General features: G+C 48.7%; 1 protein-coding gene across 1 annotated transcript in view; it reads left to right on the top strand.

Annotated features, from left to right (window-relative positions):
* The first annotated feature begins 9,168 nt into the window (after positions 1-9,168).
* The window catches only part of VTCN1 (V-set domain containing T cell activation inhibitor 1), a 62,508-nt gene continuing 53,998 nt past the window's right edge, over positions 9,169-17,678 (top strand). Inside the window, exon 1 of the mRNA XM_015066088.3 lies at positions 9,169-9,695. Within this exon, the coding sequence (XP_014921574.1) occupies positions 9,664-9,695 (32 nt within the window). The 5' untranslated portion in view covers positions 9,169-9,663. The remainder of the gene's footprint in view (positions 9,696-17,678) is intronic.

Raw genomic sequence — 17,678 nt, 5'->3', positions numbered from 1 at the left:
CAATCTAAATGCGTATAAATATGTTTCTGCAACTTGCTTTATTTTTTAACAACACATCTCAGATATGTTTTCGTATCAGAACGTACCAGCTCCTTATTCATTTTTACAGTTGCATGGTATTCGATTATATGAATGTCCCATAATTCAACTAGTTTCCTATTGACGGGCATTTAGGTTGTTGCCATAGCCCTTTGTTATTGCAAACAATACTGCTGAGAATAGCCTGTACCTAGGCCATTTTGCGAGTGACTACATTCATAAGCTAAACTCCTAGAAGTACAATTACTGGGTCAAATAGTTTGTGCATTTGGCATTTCCATAGCCATTGCCAAGCTGCCCTCTATCAGGTTATACTTCTGCTTGCAATGTCAACATATGAGGGTGCCTGTTTACCCAAACCTTGCCAACTCTTGTTGTCCTTGTTGCCAATCTGACAAGTGAAAATAGCATCTCAGTGTAGTTTCAATTTGAATTTATCTTATTAAAAAATGAGTTTAAGGGTGTATTCATAATTTTTAAAAGCTATTTGTATTCTATTTACTTTAAATTGTATGTTCATATTCTTTGCCCCCTTTTCCATTGGGTTGTTGACCTTCTCTATTTGTAATAAGGAAATTTCTAGAAGAAAAATTTTATGTCAGAAATACAAGCCCTTCATTTGTACTATGAGTGGCAAATAACTTTCTCAATTTGCCATTGGCCTTTTGATCTTGCTTACAGCATCAGTTGTGTGTGTGTGTGTGTGTGTGTGTGTGTGTGTGTGTGTGTAAGAAACCATCCCCAAACATATTGGCCTAACGTAACATTTATTTGCTCATGATGCAATGTTGTGGCCTCCACTGAGACCACTGTTCTCTGTTCCACGAGGTGTCAGCTGGGCTCACTTAGGCTTTAAAGTCACTCGGTGGTTGATGGCCTCAATTACAAGTCTGCTGTTTGACTGACTGTCAGTAGAGATGATGGAGATCACTAGCCATCCAGGAGGCTAACCTACTCTTCTTCTCATGGTGGCCACAGGTTTCAAAAACAGCAAGAGAGCAAGCACCAATGCCCACATGTTTTTCAGTGTCTGCTTGTGTCACATTTGTTATTGTCCCAATGGCCAAAGCAAGTAACATGGCTAAGGTTGGAGTCAGGGTAGGAAAGGAATAGCCAAGGGTGTGAATAAAGGGGAGACATTTGTGGCTATTTTTTGCCTACCACACTTACAGGAATTATTTGTTTTTGGGTTTGGGTTCCTTATCATGAGGTTACTATTTGTTAGTTTGTCTTTCCATGCAGTTTTTAATTTTTATATAACACAATATCATGGGTTCCGAATTTTGAGTCATAGGTAGAAAGCTCTTCCCCAGTTGAAGGTTATAAAGGTCATTCCTATTTTATTCTTTTATGGCTTCATTGCTTACATTTGAGCTTTGATTCATTGGGAATTTATCCTGTGTTCACTCCACATTTATATTCTTGACGAACAAACAGTCCTCCTCTGTTTGGGAAGGTTGTTGCACCAGTCAGGATAGGCAAAGTTATACCCAATTACAAAAAAATCCTAATGGTAGTGGCTTTTAACAAGAAAAATCTACTTCATGCTACATGCCCATCAAGGTTTGGCATAAGCTCTGCCCTGCATCAACTTTACTCTGGTGCCCAGACTGATGAACCATCCTCCATCTAGATCGTTGCCAGTCATGCACAGGAGAGAGGCTGTGACCAAGCACAGACTGCCTTTCAGCTTCCTCTCAGAAGTGACATATGTCCCCTCCACCCTCATTTCATTGGCAAAGCAAGCCGCACAACCCATCTTGATGCCAATGGGATTCTCCCCCGAGGAGGGACAGCAAATATTTGGGAACATTTCAGTCTTTCATAATTGTCCCTCCTGCCAATGTGCAGATTTGCAAAGAAATGCACGTGGAGCCTGAGGCAGGCTGGGAACTCCATCTCACCAGCTAGCTCAGGAACATGACTGCTAGCCTGTGGTTCTACCTGCCAGGGGCAAATGAGGCCCACCCCAACATTTCTTCCCCAGATGTTATATCCTGCTCAGACTAGGGGGCACACATATAATCCAGAGCAGCAAAGGACAGAACGGGAGGAATAGGGGGCCTCACCTATGGGACTGTTGAATTATGTCTCCCTCAAAAGACATATTGGAGTACTAACCCTCACCCCCAGTGCCTCAGAATGTTACTTTATTCAGAGATAGTGTCTGTACAGAGACACGCAAGTTAAAATGAAGTCATGAGGATGAGTCCTGATCCAATGTGACTGGTACCCTTACAAAAAGGGGATATTTGGACATGGACACGTGCCAAGGGAAGATGAGGTGAACACACAAGGAAAAGACAGCCATCCACAAGCCAAGGAGGGAAGCCTGGAACAGACCCTTCCTTCAGAGCCCACAAAAGGAACCGAGTCTGCCAACACCTTGGTGTCAGACTTCAGCCTCCAGACCTGTAAGACGATAAGTGTCTGCTGCACAAGGCACCCAGGTCTTGGTTATGGCAGCCCTAGCAAACGAATACAGGGAACGTCTCCAACGGCTTGATGGGGGCGTCCTGGATGCTCTTTGGAAAGGGCTTCTGGTGCCACGCCAGAATAGCAGGAAAGAAATCTGTGATCGACTAGCAAGGTCTTCCATGAATGTGACGTGGGGAGCAGCATTGAATTTGGAGTCAGCTGGCCAGGAAGGGCTCCTGCACACTGTGACTTTGCGATGAAAACATGGGCTTTGCTGAAACGATGAGGGAGGGAGAACGGAGAATAGCATGGCATCCGCGAGGATATTGGTCCCTGGCCTGCTCGAAAGCCATCCGCCCGTTAACGAATAAGACAGCACTAGCAACTAGCAAGAGAAAGTCAAAGTCTCAGACAAAATGATAGCCCCTTAATATTTTACCAGACATCAGCATCCCCTTCAATGACTCTTTTTGAAGTTTGTTATATTAAGACCACAATGTCTGCTCTTCTCAGCCCTGCTGAGTATTATGAAATCTCTCCCCCTCCAGCAGAAGTGATTCCAAAACCCTGCTAGCCGCGACGTATTTCTCAGAGCAGGTGTCAGAGTGTGCGAGGGTATGAGAGGAAGCCTGAAATATGCATGAAGAGGTCCAGAGGCGTGGGGATAGTGGTTGCTTTGGGCAGCGGAGGGCCCCTCTTTGTTTCCTCCCTGAAGGCAGATTCACCAACAATAAACTGTTGTATTTTTTTTAAATTTTTTTAACGTTTTTATTTATTTTTTTTGAGACAGAGAGAGACGGAGCATGAACGGGGGAGGGTCAGAGAGAGAGAGGGAGGCACAGAATCTGAAACAGGCTCCAGGCTCTGAGCTGTCAGCACAGAGCCCGACGCGGGGCTTGAACTCACGAACCGCGAGATCATGACCTGAGCCGAAGTCGGACGCTTAACCGACTGAGCCACCCAGACGCCCCAACAAACTGTTGTATTTTGAACCTGAGGCATTAGTGTGCATGCATGTGCGTGTGTATGCGTAACATGTCTTAGTACACTGGGTGCTCCCTGGAACACCATCCCAATTTGGAAGCAAGACAGCACTCTTGCCATTGATGGCAGGGTTGACTCAGCAGGCCCCAGCAGTGGTAACATGGTGAGATGGCATCTGAAGTGACTTCAGAGGCAGTGATCTCCAGAAAGAAACATGATGCAGAATAAGACAAAAGAGGAGGGGCGCCTGAGTGGCTCAGTTGGTTAAGTGTCAGACTTTGGCTCAGGTCATGATCTCACGGTTCGTGAGTTCGAGCCCCGAGTTGGGCTCCGTGCTGACAGCACAGAACCTGCTTGGGATTCTCTCTCTCCCCCCCTCTCTCTCTCTGCCCCGCCCCCAGCTGTGCCTTCTCTCTCTCTCAAATACATAAACTTAATAATTTTTAAAAATACGTAGAAAAGACAAAAGAAGAGTGTATCTATTGCTTATGTAACAAACCACCCCCAAAACTGTGGCTTAAAACAACCAGCATTTTATTTGTTCATGATTATGTGGGTCAGTAATTTGGGCTGGGCTCAGCTGGGTGATTCTTCTATTCACCCAAGGTCATTCACGTGGCTGCAGCCAGCTGGCGGGTCACCTGAGGGCCAGCTGACCTAAGGGATCTCAGCTGGCTTGGCTCTTCTCTGTTACACAGGCTTTATCACAAGGTGGCAGAGGAGTCCTCGGCAGCCCAAGTTCATCAGCATTTTTCAGGCCTCTGCTTACATCACCCCTGCTAATGTCCCAGTGGCCACACCCAGAGCCAATGTGGGAGGGGATTGCACAAAGGCTTAGATACAAGAAGCCATGATCCCTTGGGGGCCTTTCAGCATGAGAATCTTCCACAGTTCGCTTTTCTGAGAATTTTGTAAAAGTCGCTGAGATTCTCAAAGGTAAAACTTGCAGACCACTGGACCTCCTGCCTTAGAAGGTAGTGAAATCTTTGTTACTTTCATTACTATGATCCCATCTATACACACAGGCAAGTAAGCCTGGGGAAACTCAAATTGTGGGTCTTGGATAAATCCGTTAATCTCTGAGACTCAGTTTCCCATCTGTAAAACTCACCCCATAGGCATCATCAGGGAAATACAAACCAAAGCCACACTGAGATACCACCTCACACAGGTCAGAATGGCTAAAATGAACAAATCAGGAGACTATAGATGCTGGAGAGGATGTGGAGAAACAGGAACCCTCTTGCACTGCTGGTGGGAATGCAAACTGGTGCAGCCACTCTGGAATCAGTGTGGAGGTTCCTCAAAACATTAAAAATAGAAATATCCTACGACCCAGCAATAGCACTGGTAAGAATTTATCCAAAGGATACAGGAGTGCTGACGCATAGGGGCACTTGTACCCCAATGTTTATAGCAGCACTTTCAACAATAGCCAAATTCTGGAAAGAGCCTAAATGTCCATCAACTGATGAATGGATAAAGAAGATGTAGTTTATATATACAATGGAATACTACTTGGCAACGAGAAAGGATGAAATCCTGCCATTTGCAGCAACGTGGATAGAACTGGAGGGTATTATGCTGAGTGAAGTAAGTCAGTCAGAGAAGGACAGATATCATATGTTTTCACTCATATGTGGAACTTGAGAAACTGAACAGAAGACCATGGGGGACGGGAAGGGGAAAAAATAGTTACAAACAGAGAGGGAGGGAGACAAACCACAAGAGACTATTAAATACAGAGAACAAACTAAGGGTGGGTGGGGGCTGGGGGAGAGGAGAAAGTGGGTGATGGGCACTGAGGAAGGCACCTGTTGGGATGAGCACTGGGTGTTGTATGTAAGCCAATTTGACAATGAATTATATTAATAAATAAATAAATAAATAAATAAACAAACAAACAAACAAGTCAGTCCTAGGGATATAACGTAAAAAACAAAAACAAAAAAACTCACCCCATAGGGTTATGGTAAGGATCGCACCAGCTCAGGGACTTTTGGGAAGTGCAAAGCCCTCAATGGGTGTTCTTCTATCAGCCAGGAGATGCCATGAGGGAAATTTTAAGCTGGTACACAGGAAAATGTGCAGATACTCAATGAGAAAAGAGAGTTCTGGGAGACTGAGCTGTGTAGGGAATTTTTTTTAAAAATTCATGAGATGACCTTTCGGTTCGAGGGACGTTAAGTTCGACTTGGTCTCTCTGTCTCTCTCCCCAAGAGTGACAAGGAGAAAACAGATTTTGTCTTTGTTTCACGCATCTGTTTTCCTCTTGTGCTAATTCTAAATTGTTCCTCTATCTCAAACGCAACGTGTTCCCTCCTGCTCCGAAGAGCGCTGATCCAGCTTGCAAGACATCTCCTCCAGAAAGTGTTTGTGGCTCACACCCCAAGTCGATCCCTGCTCAGCCATCCATCAGATAGTACCACGTCCTTTTTATGTGTGTGGCACAGTGCTAGGACCTGGTGACACAAAGATGAATGAGGCACAGTTTTTATCCTCTCGCTGCTCACAGACTGGTGATGAGATAGATGCATAAACAGGAAATAGCACTATCATTGTGTGCTGTGAAAGAAAAATGTGTATTTTTTTCAACGAGCACGTAATGATCCCTTCCCCTATGCGTGCCTTCTGCTGGCGTGAAATACAAAATGAATTAAGATGCCTTTCCTGGTTTTGAGGGGTGTCTAGAGCAGGAGGAGTCAGACAAGTCAACGGTCACAATCCAGGAACACAGAAGCAAGCATGAGGTTCACACGGGAGCACAGAGTACAGCACCTGCCGGATTGAAGCATTCGGGGAATGTTTCCCATAGGATGTATATCAAACAAGAAGAAGCAGGGGTTGGATTCCAGGCAGACAGAGCAGCGTGTACAAAGGCAGAATGGCTTGGGGGAGTGTGGCATTTTGGAGAAACCCAAGCTGCTCAGCGTGCCTGGTACACAGAGTGGGGGGGGGGGGGGATGTGAGAGCAAAGTAGCAAAGTCTGGAGGGGTGGCAGAGGCCAGACCACAGGCCCTGGGGAACCGTTGATCATTTCAACCCGGGAAGTGGTCTGGTTGGATTTGCATCTTAGAAAGATCGTTGTAGCCGAGGTGGGTAGGTCAGCACATATACGGGCAGTCGGGGGGCAGGACAGGGACACAAGAGACTGTTTAAAATTCCCTTCAAATGGGAAATTATGAGGGACTGAATCTGGGTAATACTACTGGGGGACAGAGAGAAGGGGGTGGATTTGGGAGCCAGAAAGAAATGTCATGGGCTGAATTGTATCCTCCCGTAAAAAAATTCATGTGTGAAGTTCTGGTACCTCAGAATGTGACTGTGTTTAGAGAGAAGGCTTTTGTTGTTTTTGTTGTTGTTGTTGTTGTTGTTTGAGAGAGAGTGCGATCACACGTGTACAAACAGGGGAGGGGCGGAGGGAGAGAGAGAGAGAGAGAGAGAGAGAGAGAGAATCTTAAGCAGGCTCCATGCTCAGCACGGGGCCTGACACAGGGCTCGCTCTCTGGAACCGTGAGATCATGACCTGAGCCAGAATCAAGAGTTGGACACTCAACCAACTGAGGCACCCAGGTGCCCCGAGAAGGTCTTTAAAGATACGATTAAGTTAAAGGTCATTAGGAGGAGCTCTACTCCTGTATGACTGTTGTGCTTATGAGACAGGGACACAGAGACACATAGGAAGAAGACCATGTGAAGGCACAGGGAGAAGGCAGCCATCCACAAACCAAGGAGAGAAGCCTCAGAAGAAACCAGTCCTGCTGATACAGTGTCTTAGACTTCCAGCATCCAGAATCATGTGAGAATAAATTTCTGTTAAGCCACCCCACCTACAGTACTTCGCTGTGGCAACCTGAGCAAACAAATACAAGGAGGAAGAATCAGGAGATCTGGGGGTTATGTGGCGGGAGGGGCTGAAGGAAGAGAGTAGAGGGTGACTTTCAGGTTTCTCACTTGGCCGTCTGGCATGTGATGCTGCCCCTCTCCAAGAGGTAGAACTCAGGAGGAGCAGTGGGGTTGGAGAGAGAAGATGGTGCGTTCCAGGTCGGACATGTCCACGGTCCCTATAGAATAGTGAGTGGAGATGGCCCACCAAGCAGCTGGAGGTGTGGGGCTGGAGCTCACACAGGAGGTGTGGGGATACAGGTAATGAAATGTTCAGACAGAGGGGCCGTTGAAGCAGAGGACAGCGGAGGTCACGCAGGCAACACGTGTGCTGGGAGAAGAGAAGGCAGAGGCCACTTATGGGAGAAGGGAACAGAGATGGCCTGGGCACGGGACAGAGTGAGAGGCATTTCTCAGAGAAGAAAATGTCAAGAGAGGCTCTCAAATCCTGGAGAGCTCAATGTCTCTGAGTCCCTGTCTCTCTCTGTCTCTCTCTTTCTCTCCCACACACGCACACACACAAGTTCATGTTGTTCTACCATTTTGTGATATCGGTTGGTCGCTTTGCAAAGATTTTTCCATTGTTTTCCACGTGTTGCTCTTCGGGCTTCAGAGTCAGAACCAGAGCAATGTCTGTCTACTTCTTCAGAGGCCACAGAATGCTCTTAGCTCTGGACCCCTGCCTGCTGGGGCCTGCCCTGGCCTCTAGCCAGCCCCCCAACAGAAGCTGTCCATTGGTCACTAAATGTCACCCTCCGGGAGGTTGGCCCGGTTTTTCCTCCAGGGCCGTCTTAGCCCATCCTGCAGTGATTACCTCACTGAAGGACACAGACTCAGTGGCCCTGCTCCAGGGTGTTTGAGGTGAGACTGCTCTTTTTAAGGCTTTTTGAGGAGTTGGGCAGAAGCCTTGTGCCTCTGGGGTGGGGCCAGATGTACGGGAGCTATGGAAACCACCGCACCCACTTAGCCCAGCCTCCCAGACCTGGGTAGAACCATTTCATTGGTTTACTTACTCTGGGAAGGCGCCTGGACCCCCTCTCATGGACTCCACCCTCCAGTCCAGGGAGAGATGCCTTGAAGAAAGGTCATTTGTCCCGGGTTGTGTGATTAATTAAGAACCCAGGATGTGGGGGTACCTGGCTGGCTCAGTCAGAAGACCATGAGACTCTTGATCTCGGAATCGTGAGTTCAAGCTCCACCTTGGGTATAGAGATCACTAAAAATAAATAAATAAACATTTAAAAAAAAAAACCCAAACTCAGGACTTGGCTCTGGGTGACTTTAAAGTTCTCTCCGCTGTTAAGTGACACTCTCTCTCGTCTTTCCGCCACCACCTGGTTCTCCCTTCCTTCCCGGGCATACTCCATGCTGCTGAAATCCTGGGGTGCTTTACCCTGAAGTAAACACAGTCGGCCAAGCAGTAGCTGGTGAACCAGTCAGCCAGTCAGTGGATGTTTACTCTCCAGGGCACTCCTCCAGGGTGTGGAGGGGATGGATGGCACAATACGAAGAGAGCACGAGAAAGAGCTTTCTGCCTTAAGAACTTGCCGTCTCCTTGGAAATCAGAGTGCTGGGCACAATGTCAGAGATCGGTTCTTCTCCCCCACTCGGCAATAAACTTCGGTGCAATGCCAGGCAGGGTCCTTTGTGAGGCCGACAGGGCAGGCCCTCTCACCCTTTCACCGAGAGGGAGCCTGAAGGGGTCAGCCTGCCCAGCTGGGCTGTCTCAGGGGCCCAAGGTGAGCTCAGTCCTCAGTGACAAGCTCAGCGCCCTCGTCCTTCTGACCTCAGCCTTTCTGAGGTCCCTCGGCATGAATCTCCCTTGAGAGACCCCACTGGTGGTGCCGGGCCTCTGTCTGAGCACGGCCTGCCCCCAGCGATAAGGACTCCAGCCTCCCAGCGTCCTGGGAGAGCCCAGTCACTTTGAGCTGTTCCAGTCCCTTTCTTCTTTGGAGATTAAATCTCCATGCCCAGTGCTCCCTTCCAGCATCAGGAGGAAAAGACATGTGCTGAGCACAAGCCCTGAAGCGGGGGGCCTGGGAAGCTTTCCCCTGTCGCCCGCTCCCGCTCACCGGGTCAAGGCCTGGAAAGCAACCCTGCGTGCATGGCCTCCCCGCCTGGCTGGGTGCGGGCAGCCTGTGTGCCTGCAGGGACTTCTGCCCAGCAGCGCTGTTTCCTCATACCTGAGCCGCCCGGGCCGCACGCACCACTCCCGGCCTGAGCACACTATTTAAGGCCGGCGCGCTAGAGCCTGCTGTGAGTCACGGCACCGGGAGGGCGGCAGCAGCTCCACGCACCCGGCTCCCTAAACGCGCGGGAAGGGGCGCTCCCCCGGCCATGGCCTCCCTGGGGCAGACCATCTTCTGGAGGTAGTGTGCTCTTCTCCTTCCTTCCTGGTGAAGGGGACAGGGGTGAGGTGTCTGGGGAGTGCTGACGACAACTGGGCTGTCCCACGGGACTCCACCTATACCCTTATCTGCTCCAGCACTGGGCTGGCGGGAGCCTAACTGGACTTGACTTAACATCACGCCCCAGCCACTCAGGGCACCCATTCGGGGTGAGGCTGGTTTTCTGCCATGGAGGGCCGGGCCCCCCGCCAGGGCAGCTCTGGATCAAGGCTTGTATGCATCGGGCCGAGAGCTCCACGGAGACATCAAGGCTCTTGTGGGGCACCGAGCAGGGCTGTGTGGGCTGCTTGCTGGGATGGCAGGGAGTCAGTGACTGATGCTGGATGGGATGTGAAGGGGCTATATACGCTATCCGGTCCCCAGGATGAGGCAGGCGAGCGTGCTGTGACCCTTCCCTGTGGGCGTGACTTCCCAGTACTGCTGAGTAAACCACACCAACACCCCTCCTCCACTCCCAGCTGCAGGATGGGGTCCCTAGTTGTCATGGGGGTTCCCAGGAGACGAGACCCGAGATGCTGCTGCTGAGAAAGCAGGCCTTTGCTAAGGCCCGGGTCTGACCATCCTGGGGACTGGGGCAGAGTAGGGAAGGAGAAAGAAGAAAGAAAGAAAGAAAGAAAGAAAGAAAGAAAGAAAGAAAGAAAGAAAGAAAGAAAGAAAGAAAGAAAGAAAGAAAGAAAGAAAGAAAGAAAGAAAGAAGGAAGGAAGGAAGGAAGGAAGGAAGGAAGGAAGGAAGGAAGGAAAGAAAGAAGGGAGGGAGGGAGGGAGGGAGGGAGGGAGGGAGAAAGAAAAGGGGAGGAGCACCTGGGTGGGTCAGTCAGTTAAGCCTCCCACTTGAGCTCAGGTCATGAAGTCAGTTAAGCATCCCACTTCAGCTCAAGTCATGATCTCATGGCTCATGGGTTTGAGTCTGGCATAGGGCTCTGTGTTGACAGCTCAGAGCCTGGAGCCTGCTTCGAATTCTGTGTCTCCCTCTTTCTCTGCCCCTTCTGCACTTGCACTCTGTCTCTGTCTTGCTCTCCCACTCAAAAATAAATAAACATTAAAAAATTTTTTTAATTGAAAGAAAGAGTAGGGAGGCATGAGAGGGAAGTAGAAAATGCAGTAGGCACGTAGAGCTGACAGGATGGAAGGCCCAGAGCTGAGAGGAGGAGCAGGGTTCACGAGGAAAAAAGAAAGCCCACCCCTCACATTTCCTCCTCTCACTTAGCTACCTCTAGTTGCCTCTTTTTCCCTCAGAACGTCACTTCCCTTTCTGGAAAGAAAGAGCTGGAAAGTGAAGGATGGGTTTTCCTGAAAGGGTTGATGATTCTATGTCCATCATAACTCATGATGGTGTTTAGGAAGATGGGAAGACTGGTACACGAGGACTCTAGGGGTCGTTGGAGAGACCAATCCTCTGATTTCTAGGTGTTTTTTTTTAGAGAAAGGAAAAGGAGGGAGGGAGAGAGGAAAGGAAAGCTCAAATTAACAAGGAAGTTTGTGAAGAGGCTGAGAGAATGTTACTTCCCAGCGGCAGCCTAGAAAATTCTTTCCCTTAGGGGTGTCTGGGTGGCTCAGTTGGTTGAGCGGTTGAGCATCCAACTTCAGCTCAGGTCATGATCTCACTGCTCATGAGTTCAAGCCCCGCGTTGGGGTCTGTGCTGACAGCTTGGAGCTTGGAGCCTGGAGCCTGCTTCGGAGTCTGTGTCTCCTCCTCTCTCTGCCTCTCCCTTGCTCGCACTCTGTGTCTCTGTCTCTGTCTCTCTCAATAATAAATAAACATTGTAAAAAATTTAGGAAAGAAAAAAAGAAAATTCTTTCCTTTAAAAAAAAAATGATAGCTCCCTCACTTGGGTCCTTCTGGAATAGCCAGTCCTGCAGTGGGGGGGTTGGAGGGCGGGCTCTGTGTGGTCAACAAGGCTGTCAGACAGCACTCACCTCCCCATGCCTTACTCCCAGGGGAAGGAGCCGGTAGTGGAGAGCTTCCCTTCAGGCTTTTCTGCCCTGCAAGAATGTCCCAGGAAGCACCTACATCAGAGGAACTGGTGTTTTGCCAGCACCTTCTATCTCCACGCCCTGGGCTAGGTGCCTTACAGAAGTCCTTTAATCCTCATCTGAGCCTGTGAGAGTTCATTATCACCTCAGAGAAGTTCAGCCATGTGCTCAAGGCGACACAGTGTGCAGGAGGCAGGGCAGCATTTAAATCCACTCTACCTAACTCTGAACCCCAAGCTGTCTCCTCTGGGCCGTGCTTGCCCCCACTCCACCCTCCCCTCAGACTCGCCTTGCCTTGCCTGTCCCAGCTCTCCCTCCTCCACCCCCATTCCTCCGTTCTGGTTCCATAGATGTGAAACACTCCTCTAGCAACAAGTGGGTCTGTTGTTCCAAGGATGGATGTGTGGGCTTTCTAATAATACATTACAACCAGCCTGACTGGTTTTGCTGGAGGATTAGCAGGAGGTGGGTGTTCAAAATGCATGTTCCCCCACCCTTTAGAGACCCAAGGGAATCAACAGAGGCTCCTCTTGTTGGCCCCAGCATGCCTCATTAGCTATTCATGCTCTGCAATTGCAAAGGCCATGACAAGTCACAAGAGCAGATCTTTTGTGTCAAGAGGCCACCAGGAAGAGGACCAGTGGGCAGGCTCAGTGGGAAGCAGGGGCTGGAGAACTCATCCCACCCTTGGCCCTAATGAACCCTCTTTCTTTGCCATAATTTTCTTAATTCATAACAATTCCTTTTATTGAGGTGATCATGACCGTCAGTGATGTGGGCGAGCGTAAGAGAGGGCCTGCCAACCTCCACAGACCCGATGGATTTCTCTCTTAAATAATTACCAGGGAGCTTAATACCTTCAAATCTCATGCTCAAAAATGGATGCCACTCAGGGATGGGATACCAATATGCAGTTTCTGCTGAACCTGACCTTGGTCTATTTCAGTGCTGTGTGATCAGAATTTTCCTCCCCTCCTCCCATTGTAGCTGACAGTGGGCACAGCATTTGCCCATGCAGCATTTGTGCAGTACCTGCTAGGAGTTCGAGGGTAGAAAGGTCATGACCCCTGCTCAAAGGGGTTATGTTATGGTCAACAACATTAACTCAATACCTTCTGTGTGCATCAGACTAGGCACTGGGTCAAAGGCGGCTAAGACATTGATGAGATTGTAGCCTAATGGAGAAGAAAGACTCCCAAACAGATCATTCCAGTATGCTGTTCATAAGCCATGAGACAATAAGGCAGTGTGCAACAGCAGCATTTCCTTAATCTGAGGCCTTAGGGAAGGTCTCCTGAGCCAGGTGATGGCTGGGCCAAGCCTTGAAGGATGAGTTAGTGTGATCCTGGTGAAGAAGGGTGGGAAGGACACTCTGTGCAGAGGAAAAAATAGAATAGAATAGAATAGAATAGAATAGAATGCAATACAATACAATACAATACAATACAATACAATACAATACAATACAATAGAACTCATGAACCAGCTACTCTCCTCTCATCATCAGAGTAAGAAGCATGAGGCAGGGGGTACTGGGATGAAGCAGGAGAGGCAGGGCCAGGTCATGGTGGGTCTTATCTGTCAGGCTCAAAGTTTGTTGATGTGACGAGAAGCCAATGAAGGCTCTCAAGCAGGGGGAATCATGGTGGTTTTCATCTTGGGTGGGTTATTCCAGAGGCAGCATAGAGGATGGATATGAGGGCAGTGAGCCTGAAGGCCAGGAGAAACTGGGGAAACCATTGCTGTCAGAAGTATAAGGGATAACGAAGACCTGAAGTGGAGAATGATGGCTGGGATCTGGAGGGGAAAATCAATTCCAGACACATTTAGAACTTAAAATCAGTAATATATGAAAAATGAATGGAGGGGCAGGTAGGGTGGTACAGAGTAGGAGTAGATGAGGCAAAGGGTGGAGCCGGGCATGAGCCCCACGTTTCTGGATCGCACAGAGTGAGTTGGAGAAGAGCAAGGAGAGATGAGGGTTGTTTCACTCTGGTACATGTTGAATTTGAGGGCCCCCTGGAACCTCCAGTTGGAGATGTTCAACAGGCAGCGGAAGGCATGAAACTGGGAGAAGTGAGGGCTGGAGATAGCAGTTGGGGAGCAGTTCAGGGAATGGTCACCTGGGATTCCTTCTAAGGAGAACACGTAGAGAGAGAGAGAGAGGGCAAGGAGCCAGCTAAAGAAGTGAGCTAAAGAAAACTAACTTTTATGGGTGGGCAAAGGAAGATGAGTCAAAGAAAGAGCTGCGAGTACACAGTGGAAGAGGTAGGAAGAGACCAGGATGGACAAGTCTCAGGGATGTCAACAGAGCAAAGTTTCATAGAGGTCCTGGGGCTGGAAGCGGTGTCATTCAGGCTCAGTAAAGTCTGGCACTGACAGAGAGATCCAATCCAGATAAAAATATGGCCTATGCAGCACTTAAGTGAAACTCACGTGGCTTTGCCCAGAAAACGAAGAGGGCAGGCTTCCAAGTAGATCCTGCATGCAGATGAGGTCAAGCAGGGGCAGGGACCCTCTGAGTCGAGCCTGAAGAAGGGCTCTGAGTGTGCACGGTCAGCAGAGAACATCAGATTGCTACGACACCTGGTAGCTCTCTTTCCAGAAAGCAGAGACACAACTGTAGCAGAAGTGAGGCCCAGTTGGCACAGATTTCAAATTGTTATTCTGCTTTCCTCCCCACCATCCTTCTTTCCCTCCCTCCCTCCCTTCTTTCCTTCCTTCTTTTTCCCTAGATTCTTCATCTGTCCTATTCTGACTCTTCTATCTGAAGTCAACTCTTTGGAGCCTCTAAGACTGGGGGAAATCACCAGCAAGGAGAGTGACGAAGACATGTCCAAGGAAGGAAGTTACTGGGTGGAGAAGTAGCAGGAATCTTTTTACCAGAAGAAGGCACATGAAACAGAAAATAAGGGAAACCAGAACAAAAGCAGCTCAAGGGGCTTCGCTCTGGAGGCTTCGTTTCCCACTGTCCCTGAGTTTTCAAGCTGGTGGCTGGCTCAGACCTACCAGACCTCAGTGGCCAGGGAAAACAGTGCTTGGCAACACAATGAAAGTTCGCCTGATGAGAAAATCATGAAAGGTCTGGCTTGGGGAGGATCTCAGCACAGGCCATGCTGACACTTGAAACCCCACTGAGATAGGAGATCTGCCCAACTTTCAGACCCTCTGAACCTACAAAACCTAAGGTTTGGGGGCCTTCAGGGCCCATCCCCGTGGACAGGACAGGAAGTTAGAAAATGAGATAAACTGCACATCAGAAGAAAGACTTAAACAGGTGGCACCTGTATTGCTGCCCCTGTCTTTCCATTCAGCTCACATGGCGTTTCCACCTCAAAGTCTTCCTGGATCTTTCTAGCTGCTGTTAACTGCCCCTTTTATGTTTGCGGTTGCCCATGTTGATGAATTTCTGTTCCTGGCGCCCATCTGTCTCCCTCAGTAGGGTTTTAGCCCCTCGAGGGTCTGGCCTTCACCTTGTTCACTGTTGTGTGGGGGCTCCACCATGTGTGACACCATGGCTACACAGCGGGGCTCTGGAATCAGACTGCCTGGATTCAAATCCTCCCGCCACCTTGAACACTTCTTTTCTGTGAGCCTCAGTTTCCCTCGTTCTAAAACGGGGTGACAGTAGTACCTAACTCCTAGTGCCATGTGGATGACACGTGATGATTATGTGCCTGGCACATCCTAAGAACTCTATAAATGTTAGCTATTGCTAGTTAGTTGCCACTCTACAATGCTCGGTCCGTGACCGGCTCTCCATAAGAACTTGTTAACCTCAACTCCGTGACGCCACTGGCTCTCCCATCCCTTAAATAGGTGTTCTAGGGAGACTACACTTGGATAAATTGCCACTGGGGTCTCTTAAAGACAGTTAACTCTAACAACACTCTGGAGAATATTCAGTTTTCTAGAATCTTGTTTTGAAAAAAAAAAAAAATCCAGCCCACCTCACTTTGTTGTCTATGAGTCTGACACGTAATCCTTCTCTCAACCTGAGGATGACTACGCTTTAGAATATATGTCTGGCTTTCCCAGTATCAAGCATGAAAACAGACAAGGTGAGTTGGGAGACCCTTGGGTATACAAGCTCAGCATCTACATCTTCCTGACGAGGCACTGTTGACATCAGGAGCCACAACCTTCAGGGAGCAGTTGGAGCTATGGAGATCTGACCAAGCACTAAGTAATGGTTAATTAGCTAACCCACCCCACAGTCCTGATTATCTCCATTTCAAAGATGCCAGTGTTGAGGCAAGAAGATTTGCTCAGTGTCCCCCAGCCAGCCAATGGCAGGAACCAGCTAGTTCCCACTTAGACCTCTATGCCGACTGTTACTAGGAAAGTGTCTTTCTACTCAGCTCTGCCTCATCTTGCGCGACTTAAAAAACCCCAGCTCCTCACTGGCAAAACTCACATCCTCAGGGGCAAGTGACTGCCGGGATTCTTAACCACCAAGGAAGGAGCTTCCTCCAAACAGGCAGGAGCCTGTGGACTGTTGGCCCCTGGTTTGCGTTGTTTTGAGTAGCTGCTCTAGGTGAGTGAGCTCAGGAGGCAGAAGTGACTGAAACTCAGTGAGAATGACACACTCTCAGAGCTTGACAATTCAGACGGTACACCCCCTCGTTTTATTGCTAAGCTAATAAATTGTGCAACTTGCCCATGGGTCATGCAGTTTTTAAAACATGGGTACAACAATAAGCTTATATTGTCCAGTGTCCCTAGCTGAAAACTGCGTTGGACCCCAGCCAGCCACAACTGACCAAACAGCAAGGTCCCTAGACCTGAGAGACCAAAGCTTCCTCCATATTTACCTTTGACATAGGAAGACGTGGAGATAAATGTTGGTACTGGAATTCGTCTGACCTGTGTTCATATTCCAGCCCTCCACTCCCTCGCTGGGGGACCTCAAGTACGTTACTTAACCTCTCTGTGTCTTCACTTCCTCCTCGGTAAATTGGGATTCATAACAGAAGCTATGTCACAGAGTTGTTGTCAAGACCAAATGAGTTAATGCACGTGAAAGTTTCCAAGCAGCACCTTGTTTGGGTTAACGGCTGGGTGTATGAGTTATCTCAGTTATTCCCTCCCACTGTTTTCACAGAATAACTAAGTGATTTGGAGATAGGGAGCCGAATGGCAAGTCCCACAGTGGCAGCTGGGTTTAAGGGACCTCAGTGTCTGAATGTTCTAGGATTTCAGTCAACTGGAAACACTTTCTTTTCTAGTCCCTGTTCTGTGAGATCCGGGAAAAATCCCTGGCCGCCTGAGGTGGCAACATGCCCCATGATACTCAGGGTTCAGTCTCCTGACGGCAGAGGTGACATCACCTGGGCCTGTTAGAAATGCAAATTATCACACACAACCCCCCCTTACCAATCCCCCAGACCTACTGAATCCCAACCTGGGGGTGAGGCCCAGCAATGTGTTGTGTTTTTTTTTTTTCTTTTCATTTTTTCAAGTGTTTATTTTTGAGAGAGAAGCAGGGAAGGGGCAGAGAGAGAGGGAGACACAGATATCCGAAGCAGGCTCCGGGCTCCGAGCTGTCAGCACAGAGCCCGACACAGGGCTCGAACTCATGAACTGCGAGATCATGACCCTCAGAACCAAAGTCAGACGCTTAACCGACTGAGCCACCCAGACGCCCTGCAATGGGTTTTAATAAGCCATCCAGGTGATGCCGACGTGAGCTCAAGTGCCAGAAGCTCTGTATTAGCGTTCTCTCTGGACTCCTTGGTTCCTCAGGGAAACCACAAGGATTTCATCTGGACAGAGATAAATTTCACCTGGGCTCATTTATCATTCCACATTTCTCCTTAAGAAATGTTCTAAAGAGGGACAGGTGGGCCTTGATGGAAACAAAGGGAAAAACATGAAGTTTCTGCAGGTAAGAAACCCAGGTTATATTTCTCTTTATATTAGCTTTCCACAATCCCAAACCATCTGCCTGGAACGTTTCAGATTTACTAG

This window comes from Acinonyx jubatus, chromosome C1 (assembly GCF_027475565.1).
Source record: "Acinonyx jubatus isolate Ajub_Pintada_27869175 chromosome C1, VMU_Ajub_asm_v1.0, whole genome shotgun sequence".
Lineage (NCBI taxonomy): Eukaryota > Metazoa > Chordata > Mammalia > Carnivora > Felidae > Acinonyx > Acinonyx jubatus.
Note: the sequence above shows the minus strand (reverse complement) of the source record. Positions and strands in the feature narration are given on the sequence as shown.